Source organism: Schistocerca americana, chromosome 3 (genome assembly GCF_021461395.2).
Source record: "Schistocerca americana isolate TAMUIC-IGC-003095 chromosome 3, iqSchAmer2.1, whole genome shotgun sequence".
Taxonomy (NCBI): domain Eukaryota; kingdom Metazoa; phylum Arthropoda; class Insecta; order Orthoptera; family Acrididae; genus Schistocerca; species Schistocerca americana.
Window position 1 is genome coordinate 230,117,735 of NC_060121.1, and position 20,463 is coordinate 230,138,197.

Consider the following 20,463-nt stretch of genomic DNA (forward strand, 5'->3'; position numbering starts at 1 on the left):
AAGGAAAACGTAAAAGTGGGGAGAGTAATGCGGATGGCAACTGCCTGCAGGCCGGTGTGCAACGTGATGGGATCGTAGTAAATATCATCCCGGACCAGCAACATAACCCCTCCATGAGCTGGGATATCTACCACAGGGGGTAGGTCAAAACGCACAGAGGTGTAGTGTGCCAAGGCAATTTGATCGCATGGGCGTAGCTTCGTTTCCTGGAGGGCTACGACGAGCGGACGGTGCAAGCGGAGCAGCAACTTCAAGTCCTCTCGGTTGGAGCGAATGCTGCGAATATTCCAGTGAATAAGTGCCATCGTAAGAAAAGGAAGATGAGAGAAGTGGTCACCTCGAAGGCCGCTTAGGGCCTGGCTTCGAGCGAGCACTGCCGCCGCTATCAGTAGGCGGACAGTCATCGTCCATGTGGTCTATAGGGTCATCGGCCATCTCGGGAGGATGGCCGGGAGGGGGAGCTTCCTCCGCCAGTGAACGGCCAGATGTACGGCTACCAGCGGTGCGGCCAGGCGAAACAGATGACGGCCTGGGGCGGCAACCGCTGGGTGGCGCAGGAGAAGGAATGCGCCGTGGCGGAGAAGGAGAACTGTGCTTCCTATGCGCCTTTTTGGAAGGACGTGTAGTGGAAGTACCGGTCGAAGGCTGGGAGGTCGAGGTACGGAGGAAGTCTGCACGGGATGGTTCCTTCTTGAAGGTCCGTGCATCTGACTTCGATGGCTTCGTCTTAGCAGAAGCTGAGGAAGGTGCTCGTGTCTGTGGGGTGATGGGAGGAAGAGGAGACGTCGATCGCGCGATCTTAGCACTGGCCGAACGGACGACCGTGGTGCTGAAGGTCAGATCGCATGTCTGGGTTGCTACCTCCCGGGTAGTCCGAGGAGAGGCGAGGACAGTACTGTATTTCCCCGCTGGGAGCAGCGTGGGCTTCCTACTAGCCAATAGCTTGCGAGCAGCCGAGGTGGACACTTTCTCTTTGACCCGAATTTCTTGGATACAGCGTTCTTCCTTATAGACAGGACAGTCGCGGGAGGATGCGGCATGGTCACCCTGACAGTTCACACAACGAGGAGACGGAGGTGGACAGTCACCCTCATGGGCATCCCTGCCACAAGTGACACATTTAGCCGCATTGGAACAAGACTGTCTAGTGTGATTGAAACGCTGACACTGGTAGCAGCGCGTAGGTGTCGGGACATAGGGGCGAACAGAAATAACCTCGTAGCCCGCCTTGATGCGCGATGGCAGCGTAACACTATCGAAGGTCAAGAAAATTGTCCGGGTTGGTACAAGGTCATTGTTGACCTTTTTCATGACCCTATGGACAGCCGTCACGCCCTGCTCAGCGAGGAATGATTGAAGCTCCTCATCAGTCAATCCGTCGAGGGAGCTAGTATAGACTACACCACGAGACGAGTTCAAAGTTCGGTGGGCCTCCACCCGGACAGGGAACGTGTACAGGAGGGTGGCCCGAAGCAGTTTTTGTGCCTGAAAGGCACTCTCAGTTTCTAGTAATAAGGTGCCGTTTCGCAACCTGGTACAAGATTTGACAGATCCGGCTATGGCATCTACGCCCTTCTGAATAACGAAAGGGTTGACAGAGGAAAAATCCTTTCCGTCCTCAGATCGAGAAACTACGAGGAACTGTGGGGCAGGCGGTAGTACTTTTGTCACTGTTGGCTGGTCACGTTTCCGTTTTTGAGTCGAAGTCGAAAGAGATGGAGTAGAATCCATTGCGGAGGAATCCCCCATGATTGCCAGCGTCTCCGATGGCGCGCTCCTTCCTTGTGGGGACCCTCTCAGAGGGCACTCCCGCCTTAGGTGAATGTTTACACCTCAGGTCACACCTCCCGAGAACCAGACGGAGGGACCAATCGGCATGGTCAGAAGGTATCAGCTCAGGCAATCACCCCTCCCCGGGCCTGGCCTTTACCAGGGGGTACGCGAGTGCCTTACATGTCTACCCAGGGCGGGGAATTACGCGTTACCCCGTCACCGGCTACGCGTGCGAACGCGTGGGTCGGCCTTCAGGCACGCACAGGGAGGAAGGAAGAAGAGGAAAAAGAAGAGAGAGAGGGAGAAAGAGGACAGACTGTCTCAAACGCCGAGGCGGAGACCAGAGAAGGCAAGGAGAAGAAGGCAATGAGAAAGCAAGGGGAAGAAGGCAATAAGAAGGCAATGAGAAGGCAAGGAGAAAAAGGCAATGAGAAGGCAAGGAGAAAAAGGCAATGAGAAGGCAAGGAGAAAAAGGCAATGAGAAGGCAAGGAGAAAAAGGCAATGAGAAGGCAAGGAGAAGTCAAGGGAAAGAGTAAGGAAGACAGTGAGGTCGAGAAGAGCAAGGAAAGGAACCAACAAAAGGAAGGAAGAAACGAGAAGTGAAAAACCAAAAAGACCACGATTATAGGTCGTGGAACCGTCCGTCTCCGGACGCAGGCGCTAACTACCCCCGTGAGGGGGATGGACTCCTTTCAGTCGCCTCTTACGACAGGCAGGAATATCGCGGGCCTATTCTAATCCCCGGACCCGCAGGGGGGATGGTGCAATGTATGCTGATTTCCTACGTAATGTTCTACCGATGTTACTACAAGATGTTTCACTGCATGACAGAATGGCGATGTACTTCCAACATGATGCAAGTTCGGCACATAGCTCGCGTGCGGCTGAAGCGGTATTGAATAGCATATTTCATGACAGGTGGATTGGTCGTCGAAGCACCATACCATGGCCCGCACGTTCACCGGATCTGACGTCCCCGGGTTTCTTTCTGTGGGGAAAGTTGAAGGATATTTGCTATCGCGATCCATCGACAACGCCTGACAACATGCGTCAGCGCATTGTCAATGCATGTGCGAACATTACGAAGGCGAACTACTCACTGTTGAGAGGAATGTCGTTACACATTATTTTGAGCATTTTTTGTATTAATGTGATATTTACAGGTTATTACGCTGTAACAGCATGCGTTCTCAGAAATGATAAGTTCACAAAGGTACATGTATCACATTGGAACAACCGAAATAAAATGTTCAAACGTACCTACGTTTTGTATTTTAATTTAAAAAACCTACATGTTACCACCTGTTCGTCAAAAATTGTGAGCCATATGTTTGTGACTATTACAGCGCCATCTATCACAAAGCGAAAAAAGTGGGCCAACGAAAACATTCATATTTCTTTACGTACTACACGAGTATTAAATAAAAATGGGGGTTCGTATTTTAAAAAAAGGCAGTTGATATCCGTTTGACTTATGGCAGCGCCATCTAGCGGGCCAACCATAGTGCCATGTAGTTTCCACCTTGAAGTTAGACAAGTTTCGTTCTTTGTAGTTTTTTCATTTGACGCTTATTTCGTAAGATATTTGGCACGGTCACGATCAATGGACCACCCTGTATATACAGTCCAAGCTACATGGAGCTATGTTGCTTGGCAGTGACATCATGCCAAAGTTACTTTCGTCCTGAAGTTAGGCACAACACTGTAATATTTGTGTACAGTAACGGCCCTACCAAAGTTCCGTAAGGTAGTCCTGACAATGTCACTCGTTTCTAGCCAATCTCTCACATAACGCACGAGTGGCATTCTCCACAGTGACATAACTCATTGCGAAGGCACCTCGTATGGTATGATATCATTGTATTCTCATCCCACCTCTGATTGCTGCACATACGGTTGCTACTATTGCTTACAGGGCATGCTACAAAAGCCACTGGCAGAACTTACCAGTTCTTCGATTATTCGCTCTTAGAAATTCAAACACAAATACTGGCCCACACCAGGAAATTTCCACGTGCCGCTTTACCCCGTTTCTGCAGAAAGAACACAGGGTATTCATGATGTTCTGGATGAAATTCTCTACGAGTACATCCTCTGAGTAGGGGCTGTTGTGGTGGTTCGAAGTGACGTGTGCGCAGCGTCGACGCTGCCGTGTCCCCGACGCCCTGCGCGCCTTTACAACAGGAAGGGGCGGTGTCGATACGAGGCGACGGTCGGCTGCCCGGAGCTAAGGTCATTCGATAAGCGGCTGGTCTGGGCTGCCGCCTTACGAGTACAATGCTTTTGCTGACGACACCACAGGCCGCGCAACCTTCCGGCTCCTACAAGCACAAGGTTCCATCGATAAGCTCGCCTAAGGGCTAAGACAGGACACAGCTCGAGTGCTACAGATGTTTTTGTAGGCCTGCACTGCCTAATATTTTCCACGCAACACCCTCGCAGCTAACATGGCTGACTTTCGTTACCTTTGAGCTGCAGCTTACGTTTTACACTTGGGTAATGGACAGCCTGGGTGGCTGACTAGCGGGATAAGGATATCATGTAGAACAAAGCGGGAATTATATCAAAATGTTAGAAGTAGTCACAATCAAGCTACAGTAGCCCGTTACAAACAGTATTGTAAGGTGCTTAAAAATGTTATTAGGAAGGCAAAGAGTATGTGGTATGCAAATAGAATAGCTAATTCACAGGATAAAATTAAAACCATATGGTCAGTTGTGAAGGAAGTGTCTGGTCAGCAGCACAAGGTCGACGATATAAAGTCAGTTCGCAGTAAAAATATTTCTGTTACTGATAAATCAGACATATGTACAGTATTTAACCATCATATTCTGAGCATTGCTGGTGAATTAAATAAAAATTTAGTTTCTGCAGGGACTCATATAACTTTCTTGGCAAATGCCTTTCCGAGATTGATGTCTGAAATACTTCTCTGTGATACAGACAAGAGGGAGATTGAGTCAGTAATTAAATCACTGAAGACTAAGAACTCTCATGGTTATGATGGAGTGTCTAGCAGAATATTAAAGTACTGTGCTGCACATGTTAGCCCTGTATTAAGCCATATTTGTAATTTTTCCTTTAGGAATGCTCAGTTTCCTGAGCGATTAAAGTACCCGGCAGTAAAGCCACTTTATAAAAAGGGAGAAAGGGATAATGTACACAATTTTAGACCTATTTGCTATCAGATGTATAGTTCGGCTTTAGAAGTCGTTTAACAACTGAAAATGCTATATTCTCTTTTCTCTGTGAGGTACTGGATGGGCTAAACAAAAAGTTTCGAACGCTTGGCGTATTTTTTGATTTAACTAAGGCATTTGATAGTGTTGATCACAAAATATTGCTCCAGAAGTTGGACTATTACGGAATACGGGGAGTAGCTCACAATTGGTTCACCTCTTACTTTAGCAACAGGCAGCAAAAGGTCATTATTCACAATGTTGATAACGGCTGTGATGTGGGATCTGAGTGGGGTACTGTCAATTGGGGGGGGGGGGGGGGGGGGGGCAGGGATCAGTGTTGGGGCCGCTCCTGTTACTTATTTATACAAATGAGATTCCCTCTAGTATTACGGGTAACTCTAAAATATTTCTGTTTGCTGATGGCACTAGCTTGGTAGTAAAGGATGTTGTGTGCAACATTGGCTCGGTTTCAAATAGTGCAGTACATGACCTCAGTTCATGGCTTGTAGAAAATTAACGTTAAATCACTGTAAGACTCAGTTCTTACAGTTTCTAACACACAATTCAACACAACCTGACGTTTTAATTTCACAGAACGGGCATATGAGTAGTGAAACTGAACAGTTCAAATTTCTAGGTGTTCAGATAGATAGTAAGCTGTCGTGGATAGCCCACGTTCAGGATCTTGTTCGAAGACTTAATGCTGCCATTTTTACTATTCGAACGGTATCAAATGTGAGTGACACTTCGACACGAAAATTAGTCTACTTTGCTTATCTTCATTCACTTATGTCGCATGGTATTATAGTTTGGGATAGTTCTTCCCATTCTACAAGGATATTTTTGGCTCAGAAACGGGCGGTTCGGGCAATGTGTGAGTTCACAACCTCTTGTCGTCCTCAGTTCACGAGTCTGGGTATTTTGACATTGGCCTCTCAATACGTATATTCCTTATTGTCGTTTCTTGTTACCAATATTAGTTTATTCCCAAGAATAAGCAGCTTTCACTCAGTTAATACTCGGCGGAAATCAAACCTGCATTTGGATCAGACTTCCTTAACTCTTGGGCAAAAAGGTGTGCAGTGTACTGCAGGATCCATTTTCAATAAGCTGCCACTCGAATTCAAAAATCTTAGCAGTAATCCAAGCGCTTTCAAATCGAAACTGAAGAGGTTCCTCATGGGTCACTCCTTCTATTCCGTCGAGGAGTTCCTTGAAAATTAAGCTGATTTTTATTGTATTGCTGACAGCGAATACTTAAACTTATGGACTGACTTTTTTCAGGTTCATGAACATTTATTTTTACCTGTTATTACTTTTATGTTGTAATTTCATGTACTGAAACGTTCCGTTACCTTGGAGATTTGCTCCTCAATTTGGTCCTACGGAACTTGATGCGTAAATAAAAAATAAATAAATAAATAAAAGTCACGGTATAGCGATATGCACATATACAGATGGCGATAGTATCATGTACACAAGGTATAAAAGGGCAGTGGATTGGCGGATCTCTGATTTGTACTCAGGTGATTCGTGTGAAAACTTTTCCAGCGTGATTATGACCGCAAGACGGAAATTAACAGACTTTGAACCCGCAATGGTAGTTGGAGCTACATGCTTGGGGCATTCCATTACGGGAATCATTAGGTGATTCACTACTCCGAGATCCACAGAGTCAAGAGTGTGGCGATAATACCGAATTTCAGGCATTACCTCTCACCACGTACAGCGCAGTGGCCGATGGCCTTCACTTAACGACCGAAAGCAGCGGCGTTAGCATAGAGTAGTCGATGCTAACAGACAAGCAACACTGCGCGAAGTAATGGCAGAAATCAATGTGGGACATACGATGAACGTATCCGTCAGGACAGAGCGGCGAAATTTGGTGTTGAGGTCTACGGCAGCAGACGACCGACCCGAGTGCGTTTGCTAACAACACGACATCGTCTTCAGGGACTCTCCTGGGCTCGTGACCATATCGATTGGACCCTAGACGATTGGAGAACCGTGGCCCGGTCAGTCGAGTCTCGACTTTAGTTTCTAAGAGCGGAAGGTAGGGTACTAGTGTGGCGCATATACCACGAAGCGAAAGACCCAAGTCGCCTACAGTGCATTGTACAAGCTAGTGATATCTTCATAATGATGTGCGCTGTGTTTATATGGAATGGACTGGGTCCTTTGGTCAAACTGAACCGATCATTGATTGGAAATGGTTCTGCTCGGTTACATGGAGACCATTTGCAGCTATTCATGGACGTCCTGCTCCCGAACAGCGATCCAATTTTTATGGATGTAATGTAACAGGGGAAAGCAGATACGGCCTACACAAACTTTGTGAGTGCGTAATTCGTTCCGATTGGTCTATAAATGGAGCAAAAACATTAAATGATGCTGAAGGAATGAAAAATAGAGGTACACTACTGGCCATTTAAATTGCTACACCAAGAAGAAATGCAGATGATAAACGGGTACTCATTGGACAAATATCTTATACTAGAACTGACTTGTGATTACATTTTCACGCAATTTGGGTGCATAGATCCTGAGAAATCAGTACCCAGAACAACCACCTCTGGCCGTAATAACGGTTTTGATACGCCTGGGCATTGAGTCAAACAGAGCTTGGATGGCGCGTACAGGTACAGCTGCCCATGCAGCTTCAACACGATACCACAGTTCATTAAGAGTAGTGAGTGGCGTATTGTGACGAGCCAGTTGCTCGGCCACCATTGACCACACGTTTTCAATTGGTGAGAGATCTGGAGAATGTGCTGGCCAGCGCAGCTATCGAACATTTTCTGTATCCAGAAACGCCCGTACAGGACCTACAACATGCGGCCGTGCATTATCCTTCTGAAACGTAGGGTTTCGCAGGGATCGAATGAAGGGTAGAACCACGGGTCGTAACACATCTGAAATGTAACGTCCACTGTTCGAAGTGCCGCAAATGCAAACAAGAGGTGACCGAGACGTGTAACCAATGGCACCCCATATCATCGCGCCGGGTGATACGCCATACGGCGATGACGAATACACGCTTCCAATGTGCGTTCACCGCGATGTCGCCAAACACGGATGCGACCATCATGATGCTGTTAACAGAACCTGGATTCATCCGAAAAAAAAATGACGTTTTGCCATTCGTGCACCCAGGTTCGTCGTTGAGTACACCATCGCAGGCGCTCCTGTCTATGGTGCAGCGTCAACGGTAACTGCAGCCACGGTCTCCGAGCTGATAGTTCATGCTGCTGCGAACGTCGTCAAACTGTTCGTGCAGATAGTTGTTGTCTTGCAAACGTCCCCATCTGTTGACTCAGGGATCGAGACGTGGCTGCACGATCTGTTACAGCCATGCGGATAAGATACCTGCCATCTCGACTACTAGTGATACGAGGCCGTTGGGATCCAGCACGGCGTTCCGTATTACTCTCCTGAACCCACCAATTCCATATTCTGCTAACAGTCATTGGATCTCGACCAACGGGAGCAGCAATGTCGCGATACGATAAACCGCAATCGTGATAAGCTACAATCCGACCTTTACCAAAGGCGGAAAAGTGATTACCACGTTTTCTCCTCCCTACAGAGGCATCACAACAACGTTTCACCAGGCAACGCCGGTCAACTGTTGTTTGTGTATGAGAAATCGGTTGGAAACTTTCTTCATGTCAGCACGTTGTAGGTGTTGCCACCGGCGCCTACCTTTTGTGAATGCTCTGAAAAGCATCTTCATCCTGTCGGTTAAATTTCGCGTCTGTAGCACGTCATCTTCGCGGTGTAGCTATTTTAATGGCCAGTAGGGTATTTATAGGGTTGTGCATAAGTTCGTAGCGTACTTAGAAAACTGTACTAAACACAATAGATACATGTTGAAAAGTAAGTTCAGTCGTCAATAATATATTATTCTTCGCTATCGGCAACAGCCGGTCGACGATGGTGCAACTTTTCGATTTTGCGTCTGTAGAAATCAAGTGGACTTGAAACGAGGAACTCGTCGAGCCAGGTTCGGAGCGCATTTACAGAGAGCGGAAAAGGTGAAAATCGGAGGGCGCAAGATCAGGTGAATAAGGTGGGTGCGGAATGAGTTCCCAACACAACTCCTGTATAGTGTTTTTTTATCTGTCTAGCAGAATGCGGGTGGGCGTTATCGTGGAGTAGCATCACTTCACGCCGTCTTCCAGGTCGTTGTTCTTGGACTGCGCCTGCAAGATGTCAACAATTATGGATACACCTCTGGAAACCAATTTATAGGACACTACACCGTCCCCCGCGTAATGCATAATACACTACTGGCCATTAAAATTGCTACACCACGACGATGACGTGCTACAGACGCGAAATTTAACCGACAGGAAGAAGATGCTGTGATATGCAAATGATTAGCTTTTCAGAGCATTCACACAAGGTTGGCATCGGTGGCGACACCTAAAACGTGCTGACATGAGGAAACTTTCCAATCGATTTCTCATACACAAACAGCAGTTGACCGGCGTTGCCTGGTGAAACGTTGTTGTGATACCTCGTGTAAGGAGGAGAAATACATCACGTTTCCGACTTTGATAAAGATCGAATTGTAGCCTATTGCGATTGCGGTTTATCGTATCGCGACATTGCTGCTCGCGTTGGTCGAGATCCAATGACTACTAGCAGTATATGGAATCGGTGGGTTCAGGAGGGTTAATACGGAGCGCCGCGCTGGATCCCAACGGCCTCGTATCACTAGCAGTTGAGATGACTGGCATCTTATTCGCATGGCTGTAACGGATCGTGCAGCCACGTCTCGATCCCTGAGTCAAAAGATGGGGACATTTGCAAGACAACAACCGTCTTCACGAACAGTTGGACGACGTTTGCAGCAGCATGAACTATCAGCTCGGAGACCGTGACTGCGGTTACCCTTGACGCTGCATCACAGACAGGAGCGCCTGCGATGGTGTACTCAACGACGAACCTGGTCGCACGAATGGCAAACCGTCATTTTTTCGGATGAATCCAGGTTCTGTTTACAGCATCATGATGGTCGCATCCTTGTTTGGCGACTTCTCGGTGAACGCACATTGGAAGCGTGTATTCGTCATCGCCATACTGGCGTATCACCCGGCGTGATGGTATGGGGTGCCATTGGTTACACGTCTCGGTTACCTCTCGTTCGCATTGACGGTACTTTGAACAGTGGACGTTACATTTCAGATGTGTTAAGACACGTGGCTCTACCCTTCATTCGAGCCCTGCGAAACCCTAAATTTCAGCAGGATAATGCACGACTACATGATGCAGGTCCTGTACGGGCCTTTCTGGATACAGAAAATGTTCCACTGCTACCCTGGGCAGCACATTCTCCAGATCTCTCACCAATTGAAGACGTCTGGTCAATGGTGGCCGAGCAACTGGCTCGTCACAATACATCAGTCACTACTCCTGATGAACTGTGGTATCGTGTTGAAGTTGCATGGGCAGCTGTACCTGTACACGCCATCCAAGCTCTGTTTGACTCAATGCCCGGGCGTATCAATGCCGTTATTACGGCCAGAGGTGGTTGTTCTGGGTACTGATTTCCCAGAATCTATGCACCCAAATTGTGTGCAAATGTAATCACATGTCAGTTTTAGTAGAATATATTTGTCCAATGAATACCCGTTTATCATCTGCATTTCTTCTTGGTGCAGCAGTTTTAATGGCCAGTAGTGTATTATCTTTTGTACGGTTAGTTGGTGCTTTGTTTGGATTCAAACATTCCTATCTTTTTTTTTCTGTTCTCATAAAGACACCATTTCTCGTCACAAGTAGCGTTACGGCCAATTTATGACGAGCAAGCAGAGATGCACAAATGGCTTACAGCATGTTATACCCATACATCCGATATTTGAACCTTCCACACTGCATGAAAATGTCGCACGATAGTGGAATGGTCACAGATAACAACATTTGCAGTTATCGAAAACACTGACGTGGATCATTGTGGATTAATGCGTTTAAACGGTCTTCAGCAAACCCCAAAGGTCTTCCTGACCATGGAGAGTCACTAATATCAAAACGATCCTCCTTAAAACAAGCCTTACTCTGTTCAATGGCATTATACCCCACACAGGGCGCAAATGTTTCTGGCTGCCGCCGCTGCTGTCACCCCTCTGTTGAACTCAAACGGAAGATTATGTTGGAAATGTTCCGAGTCTCCACTTGTCACTCCATTATCTAGAATGTGCAACTCCATTACCTATCTCCAAACGACGAAATGTAAACTCAAATAGCAACAGTGAACTACAAATAAAAAATTTCAGTTGATGAATAGACCCACAGCGATCTGAATACCAACATACAAAACGAAAACACTATCAATTTATGTACCAAACTAATAACGTTGCAGCCGACCGCAGTGATAGAGCGGTTCTAGGCGCTACAGTCTGGAACCGCGCCACTGCTACGATCGCAGGTTCGAATCCTGCCTCGGGCATGGATGTGTGTGATGTCCTTAGGTTAGTTAGGTTTAAGTAGTTCTAAGTTCTAGGGGACTAATGACCTCAGAAGTTAAGTCCCATAATGTGCTCAGAGCCATTTTATTTATTATTATTATTATTATTTTGTATAACGTTGCCTGAAACTGTGAGCATATGAAATGAATTGACAAACGAAAAAGCTATCTGTAGTTGTTAATAACCGACGCGAAATATGAATGAAAAAGAGAAAGAATTTTATTTATTACGCTTTACCGCGGCATTCAATGCGCTGAAAAATTTTCAAAGTGAAAACTAATATGTAGAACACGCATAACTTTCTTTCGTTGAAAGTACTCTTCCAATTGAGGTCTCTGAATAAGCCTCGACTAGCAAGATAACGCCCCAACGTGGTGTAACTTCCGCCCATTCTTTCCTAATTCTATCTATGAAAATTAATGAGGCGTTCCACCGAAAGGAATTGTTGCATCATTTCGTAACGGTCTATGAAACACATTCATTATAACCAGCGTGAAACAAAACAGTCAAAGCTGTTATCTTTAGTATCCACAAGGCCGAAACGGCATATGTAGTGAAGAAGGTCTTTTCTTAAAATCAGATGGTTGTTCTCATTCTATACACTTTACAGACGTTTCGAAAAAGGGTTAAACAATAATTAGAAAATATCGTTAACACAACCTTTTAAGACAAAATATGGAGGCATTTCTACCTCTGTCTTGAAACATATCTCTCTTCAGTCGCGAAAATAAGCAAAGTTCCTCTCCTGCTGTGTAGCAATGTTAGTGGCATTACTCTCTCAAGTATTGTATTCCGGATTTGGTATCCTGCGACACTTTATAGTTTACGAAGTTCGCAAGGTGCTCGCATTAAACAGAGTTTAGTTCAATAAGAAATTAACAGTAATGTTTTCTACGCAACTGGCGAAGTTGTAATACATTACAGTGGAAAAGAGAGACACTGAAGGTGTTAAAAAAAAAAAAAAAAAAAAAAAAAAAAAAAAAAAAAAAAAATGTGCAAATTTGTATGAATTCCTAAGGGACCAAACTGCTAGGGTCATCGATCGATCCCTAAACTTACACACTACTTCAACTAACTTATGCTAAGAACAACACACACACACACACACACACACACACCCATGCCCGAGGGAGGACTCGAACCTCCGGCGGGAGGGGTCGCGCAATCCGTGACATGGCGCCTCAAACCGTGGCCACTCCGTGCGGCAAGGTGTTCGAGAAAGTAAAATTATGTAAACAACTTTTTCTGAAAATAATGATAGGGCCTTCGTTATTTATTTAGCGTGTCGCAGCAAACAAAATACAACACAGCTGCAGATCAGAACTTGGCAGCCTGAAGTGCACTGATGGTAGTTTTTACGAAGTCCATCTTGCACTAGACGGAGCACGAGCGACACTGCAAGTGGGGTCATATCTGCTCAGCCTCAAAATTCGGGGAACACTGACTCCGCACTGAGATCTCACGTCTGTAAATTGGTTTTGACAAAGTGACGCCAAAACAGATTTGGAAGAATGATTTCCCGGTAGTAGATCCTTGTGTGAGTCCTTGAAAGACGTCCAGCGAATTCCATCTTGAACTTCTGAGCCGGCCGGAGTGGGCGAGCGGTAAAGGCGCTACAGTCTGGAACCGCACGACCACTACGGTCGCAGGTTCGAATCCTGCCTCGGGCATGGATGTGTGTGATGTCCTTAGGTTATTTAGGTTTAAGTAGTTCTAAGTTCTAGGGGACTTATGACCAAAGCAGTTGAGTCCCATAGTGCTCAGAGCCATTTGAACCATTTGAACCTCTGATATTCTTTCTTTTGTCTTTTTTCTTACTCCTTGCCGCCGGGGGGGGACTCTGAAATATCAATTGATACGCTTTTTATATACAGTCGGAAACCAGTTTGATGTCACTTCAAACTCTGCTCGGAAACACAGACACTAACGTGGGTAGTCTTGGAGCGCAGTTAACGTCTGTTTGAAAAATATCGTTTTGAAAGTTTCTCAACATACCCCTCCTCCAGCCTGAGGAGACTGTCTTCACGTCCCTCACCTCTGGTTCTTTAGAGGTATTTACCAACTCTGTTTGCGTTACATTGAGATTAAAAAAAAATACATCAATGTTTACTCCACCCCCAGTTATTTGATTGAACAGACAATGGTACAAGTGTACTTAAGCGGCTGCTCGTAAGGTGCTGACTCAAATCGATACCTTACAATTTTCGGTGTTGCATACCACGCCTACGAATTTAAAAACGTAAATTTATTTTTCTTTTTAAAATATTTTGGTTATGGCTTAACATTTATTACGTATAAAAGCATTGTTTAGAAAATAACAGTTTTTATTCACATTTTATGCGCGCATAAAGACTTGTTATTACCCCGTCCCGCTTCCCACTCTAACCCGCCACATTGAGAACTTCTGCAGTATCTTATGGGCGTCTTCCAGAAGTAATGAATTCCTTGGAATGAGACTGACACCGTTGTCATTAGCGACGAAGCAGCACTTATCTTGTCAAGGATGGAGGTGCAAATGTCACGTGGTCTTGTTGAAGAACCATCACGGCATTCTCTCTGAATTTATTAACGGAAACCTTAAAACACAAAGTCCGAATTGTCTGTGTAGTGTGTTGCAACCCCTGTTGCGTCTTCCTGATCAAGGCCTTTTGTTGCCCCCACCCCCAACCAAGTGAATGCTGGAATGATTCCTACGGCAAGTTCTGGTCTGTTCCCTTAGTCCCTTCTCTACTGAGCTTCACAGGACACTCAACACCAGCTTCTTTCTATTAACGGATCATCCACAGGTCATACTGATACATACAGAATGTCTACTTTTGATGCCAACGAATTCGTATCCTACTTTGTCATTATATTTAAGATCTGAATAAAGTCCAAAGCTCAAAAATATAAGGGAGGTTACACTATGGTATGCTTTGCTCACTCGAGAAATAGATACTCGTTGCCGTGACAAATTCAATATACTAACACATTTAACATGGTGACAACGTAGAAGACAACAAGCTTGTGTTACTTTGCGATCAATATTCACTAAAACGTGTTTCGGAGCAAACCTTATTGCTGTGTAACAAAAGCTACGCATTGTTCCAGAAATGAAAGCTTTCGCTGTCGCAGGGTAAAATTAAATATAGAAACAGCGAGAACATATAGGTACGGCTTGTATAATCTCCGCAATGAGGAAAGTGTTTTGTATTGAAGATCTGGAACTTCAGGACCATAATACACGCAGACGACGCCGGAACACTTAAGTCACATTTGTGAATTCAGAAAAAGCTTACGATTCTGTTCATAGGCAAACTCTGTTTAACAGCCGTAAAGAATTAGGAGTCGACGGATATGTCAGAGCCACCATACAGGAAACTATATCAGGAACCACGTCAAAAGTGAAATTAATGGGAGAAATTTCAAACACATTCAAAACTCACACATGATTCCGACAAGTAGATGGCTTATCGCTAATCTTGTTCACCAGCGTACTGGCAAAAAATAATCAGAGAACGGGAAAAGCACGAAGAAAATATCCAAACTGAACAAGGAGTCACTGTGAAATGCCTGGCTTTTGTCGGTAACCTAGCTATATTTACGAATAACAAAGATGAAGCAAAAGTAATACTAGTAGATAAACTAGCCTACATAAAATCTCCTGTAGAACTAGACACCAGATTTCCTATGAAAACACTCAGTATATGGACACCAAACCACCCGCCGGAAAACTCCCACTGAAAACACAGTATGGAAAAATCTCACAGGTCACTCACTTCAAGTACTTAGAAGAAACCATCCAACCCACAGGGCTGAACAGAATCTTTAACACAGAAACTATGTCCAAACTGCCACGGAATCACTACATCAAAAGAGCAATTCCTCGTAATACAAAACTACGACACTACAAGAGTTGTTTTACAAAAGCATTGCATACGGCACAAACCACAGTAATTAGATAGATGAACGATAAAAATCGTGCCACAGAGAAATAAGAACGAAGATTCTACGGCGCTGTTCTCCGAGATGGAACGGTCAGACGAGCTACAAAGGAACTCGATGAACACACATCACGGACAACATTAGGAAAAGACACCTACCGTTCTACGGACACCTAAGTAAGTCGGATGAAAACAACTAAGAAAATTTTAACATCGTTAATGAAAGCAAATCAGAGACAAAGTTAGTTGAAAGTAAAACAAGAAAACATGCAACGATTTACAATTTGAGAGAGGACAAACTGAGGAAAGAAAGCAATTCAGAACCAAAATAAAAAAAACAAGAAACTTGCAAAGTCTCAACGAAATAAATTAGACGGAGAAAATGGGTAGACGAAAGGAAGGAAAAAAAAAACGTAGTGAATTAATGAAGCGGTTTGGGGGATAAAAGGAAAGAAGAAAAGGAAGTGCAGCAGTGTTTCGCTCAAAAGTTTACACACTCTCCTAAAGGGCAATAAACGAGAATAATAATAATAATAATAATAATAATAATAATACGACCAAAGATCTGAACGTCCAATAGACTTAATCTAAACATGAAGATCAGTATTAAAAATGCTGGATCCACTGAGAGCAAAAGTTTCCAGAAAAACAGTACAACTTCTGAAGAACACTTGTCTCCATCGCTACACTCGTCTTTCAACGAAATATGAATACATGTAACCCCAGGATCTAACAATGAAACACGAACAAAATTAAAAGTTAATTATATGATTACACCAATGAGAGACGGCTTTTTAAGCGCTTCCAGTCTTAGGTTAAGTTTGGCATGGTGTTTACGATCGCTGTCCGCCCAGCTGTTTTATGTAGCGTGAAACTGCCGTACACTATTAATATCTAAGCTCTGTACACTATAAATGTCTAAGCTCTGCGCAAAGGTTGTTGACATTTCGTCCACAGAGCGGCGTTTTATAACACGGACTGTTTCGTTTCACGTGTTTTAGAATCTTGTCTCTTATTAAAGGCGAAAAAATATTCAGTGGTTAATACAACATAATACAGTGACAGAGGTTCTGTGAACAATTAGGAGAGGAAATATGTATTACGAAATTATTAAAAAAATAATATTGCAACATACGCAAAGTTCAGTTATTCCCTGTCCTTCAGGACAATAATTCATGTTACCCTTAACTAATTACAAATACAATTGAATAATAAAAAAACTACACCCATGAAGTATTGGTCAGTTGTTATTGAAGCCACACAGTACACAACTACACGAAGTATCAGGAGACTATTTTGATCCATGAGACAAATATGAAGGCCAAGGCAGAAATGTTCCGGTCATACAACATTTAAGAAGTCATAATGTAACCGCAAAAACAATATCGGAGGGTATGTCTTCATGTTAAGCGCTAATAGCAATATATTCAATTAAAGTTGGTAATTTCTAAGCACTACACATTGCCATGATATATGCTGTTATTAAAGGCGTCACTGACGCATTGTTGTACGTCACACGAACGATGAACTAAGAATGCGTTGACCTTAGTCTAATAATATCAAGTTTTATATTTGTGGACGCCTAGATGTCACGCGTTATGTGCGATAAATATTTTTGGGTATATTTCTATTGGTTAGGATCGCATTTCATACGTAACGTCAATTTGTGAACACAAGTATTTTAATTCAACGATTTTCTTCTGCGAAACGCACCACAGCTATTACCTGCAACACTCATCTCCGTTCAGAGAAATACATCTGTTCCTGAGGACTTCGAGAAAGCTTCTTAGAAAATTATCGAGAAAGCAACTGCGATATTTCACATTATGCCTCGCGAAATAAAAAAAAACCTGTTAAACCACCACCAAATAATAGTAACTAACCAAAACTGGAAGTCTTATCAATTGCGGTATCATAATGCACCAACAAACAATTTAAAAAAAAATAACAAACGCGACTGCGGGCAAGGACCATGAGACTGGAACAGAGACAGCTAAAATTATGTCTGTTTATGAACGAAACATGAATCTTTATTTTACAAATGCATTCAAAACAACCACAGTGTCCTATAATTCATCATTTTCGACAGACTCTGCATATCGCCAGATCTCGATGGATTAGGTTTTCTAAATCACGCATAAAAAGCGCTTCAATGATTGGAAATTGACTGTATATCAACAATACACAAAACTGCATTCGCATTAATTTAACAGCAGACATTCATAATAGGACGAACTTTCACCAACTTCTGGCGCTTGTACTGTTCCGAATCTTAGACAAAAAAAGGAAAATAAAATTTCGTCTTGAAGGCATGAAGAACACTGATTGATGCTGATTGTCAAAAATCATCTCACGATCACTTACCTGAAAAATTGTCTGGTTCAAGTCCTGAATCCAAATTCAGTCCACAAATAACAAAATAGTCCGCGAAGCGCTGGGATCCTTGATTGTGCGCATTCATTTTCGAAAACGAGAATTTCACTCACTTAAAACACAGATCACCCTACCGCACACATGCTGCTTGCAGCCATCTTTCGCTTCTGCTCAGCTGACGGGTATGTGATACACAATTGATTTGAGCGCTTGGCGCGCCATCTGTGAGGGAACGCAAGAGTTTCCTTCGGTGAGACTCTATGGCTACCTAACATCTTTGCTTGCGGAACTTCCGAGAAGCAGACTGAACCTGCTAGATTGCTGCCTGAGTTCTTCTAGCGGTGGCAAACTTAATATATTCTTTCAGAGCGTTGGATACCCTGCAAAAAGTTTTGATCTATACGTACCGTGAATATAAAGTTAAAGCAAGGTTTTCTGTGTATCACTTTTCTGCTACACAGCGTAGCGTAGGTGTCTCTTTTATCTTCACAAATCTATTTACATTTTTCTTTAATACGCACCACGCATGTTTTGTTAATTGTTTTGTAATACGTGGAATGCACTGCGTGAGACTTACATGCTACCACTAAATTCGAGTTGCAATTACTTTTTCGAACGGCCTGGGTGTTAAATTAAATATTATTGTACAGGTCTTTCATCAGTCAGTATGTTTACTTGTACATTTTCTGTGTAACACTTACACCAAAAACCGCTCACGCATACCTCAAAAGAGCCGCTCTACACTTTGTTTATTATCGAATGAGTTTCTCTTTAAACATAATAGGGTACATACTGAGTCGGGCTATATGCAAATGAAGGTTAGAATTTATAGTCTTGTTGAAAGCCATATTACTTGTGTTGTGTTAAGAGCAACACCGTAGGTATTTTAATGAGGATTTGGAAGAACAGCAGTTTCACTTTACGTCATAAAACAATAAATTCATTTGCTGATGATAATCTGTAAGAGGCAGTCAAAGGAAAAGGAGACAGACGAGAAAAAGTAAGTAAACTGTTCATTATTTCAAAAGTAGTTACAATATTTATTAATACATTTATCCCACTGTGAAGCAAGATGGTCAATGCCGCCTTACGGAAATGTTTGTGGTTGCCTACAGATCCATGACTGGCACGCACTGATTAGTCAGAAGTAAACCGACGACCATGAACGTCTTTCTTCTAGGTTCCAAAAATATGGCGAGAGATCGGAATTATATGGAGGATGTGTAAAGGCTTCCCAGCGAAACTTTTACAGAGTAGTCGAAACCGCTGAGGAAAGACATTCGAGGCGGTCGATTTGCTACGGCCTAAAAGGTTCTCGTCTCGGTATAATCATGGTTCCGTAGGCAATCGAAACATTTTTCCATGAAGGCATTGATCGTCTTGTCTCACATTGGGACAAAAGTATTGACAATTACTTTCGAAATTACAATTTGCTTACTTTTTCCATTTGTCTCGTTTCCATTGGACTGCCTCTTCTATAAGCATCTTAGTAACAGAAGTATTTTTATGTGTAAGAATCGGAACAATAGTAAACCGTAAGGATCAGGGGTACTGGACGCATGATTCAACCCAGATCTGGGCGGTGCACGGTAATACATTTTCGAGCTGCAACAACACTTGGTTTAGTCTTCTCAGTTGTTCAACTGGTGAGACTGGTCGAATGAGCGAATAACAATAACTATGAACAGTTATGATACGTTTTCTGAGAAGCAGTGTGTATCTTGTACACGATACCTTTTTAATCTCTATATATGTGCAAAATCTACAGTGTATAGGCAGAAACTTTCGTGGTTGTTCCTTTTTTATTAGGGGATACCCACTACTATTATACTGATAATGGCCTAAAGCGCCGGCCGGAGTGGCCGAGCGGTTCTAGGCGCTTCAGTCTGGAACCGCGCGACCGCTACGTCGCAGGTTCGAATCCTGCCTCGGGCATGGATGTGTGTGATGTCCTTAGGTTAGTTAGGTTTAAGTAGTTCTAAGTTCTAGGGGACTGATGACCACAGATGTTAAGTCCCATAGTGCTCAGAGCCATTTTTTTTTTTTTTTTTTTTTTTGGCCTAAAGCCATAATTTTCGTCGAGAGAAAATCTTGGGTACAAGAGATTTATGTGGTTTATTAGTTTACGGAAACGAGACACTAGAAGTGGTCAGGCCTCCCATTCATCCCGATTTTTCTGCGGCAGTCCCAATCTTTGACAAAATGTCTCCGTGTCCCCAAAACCTCGTTGGACGTCACGGATTTTCGTCTTTCTTAGCGCGAGTTTTTTTTTCCCAGACTAATCACCTGTCCTGTTTCAATACTTTGCTCGCCTGAAGTTTTGGAACGCAGATGTTACGCTTCTCTCGCTCGAAAAACTAAACCGCCGCAAACACGATGATACCACGATCTTGTGAACAATTGCGCGCTTTCTAATGTCATTGTGTTAGTGTTGTACGGTATTTTAACCTTTCCAGTGCTTGTGGCAGTGACTTTGATAAACTTAATATTACCTGTGTTAATAATGGGAAAACGCAATAGCAAACTAAACAGTATGACGCTGCAAGAATTCACGGAAATGTGGAATTCTCACGGTGAGAACGCTGAATGTACAGTGTCCTCACCGTGAGAATTCCACAATTCCGTGCAGAAATGAAGTGGGTCGGGCTATAACCAAATAAAGGTTACAGTTTATTGTCTTGCTGAAGCCGGCCGAGGTGGTCGAGCGGTTCTAGGCGCTACAGTCTGGAACTGGGCGACCT

General features: G+C 43.8%; 1 protein-coding gene across 1 annotated transcript in view; it reads right to left on the reverse strand.

Moving 5' to 3' along the window:
- Positions 1–17,874, reverse strand: part of LOC124605139 (DENN domain-containing protein 5B) — a 474,504-nt gene extending 456,630 nt beyond the window's left edge. Inside the window, exon 1 of the mRNA XM_047136622.1 lies at positions 17,714–17,874. Coding sequence (XP_046992578.1) covers positions 17,714–17,810 — 97 coding nt within the window. The 5' untranslated portion in view covers positions 17,811–17,874. The remainder of the gene's footprint in view (positions 1–17,713) is intronic.
- Between the last annotated feature and the right edge of the window lie 2,589 nt (positions 17,875–20,463).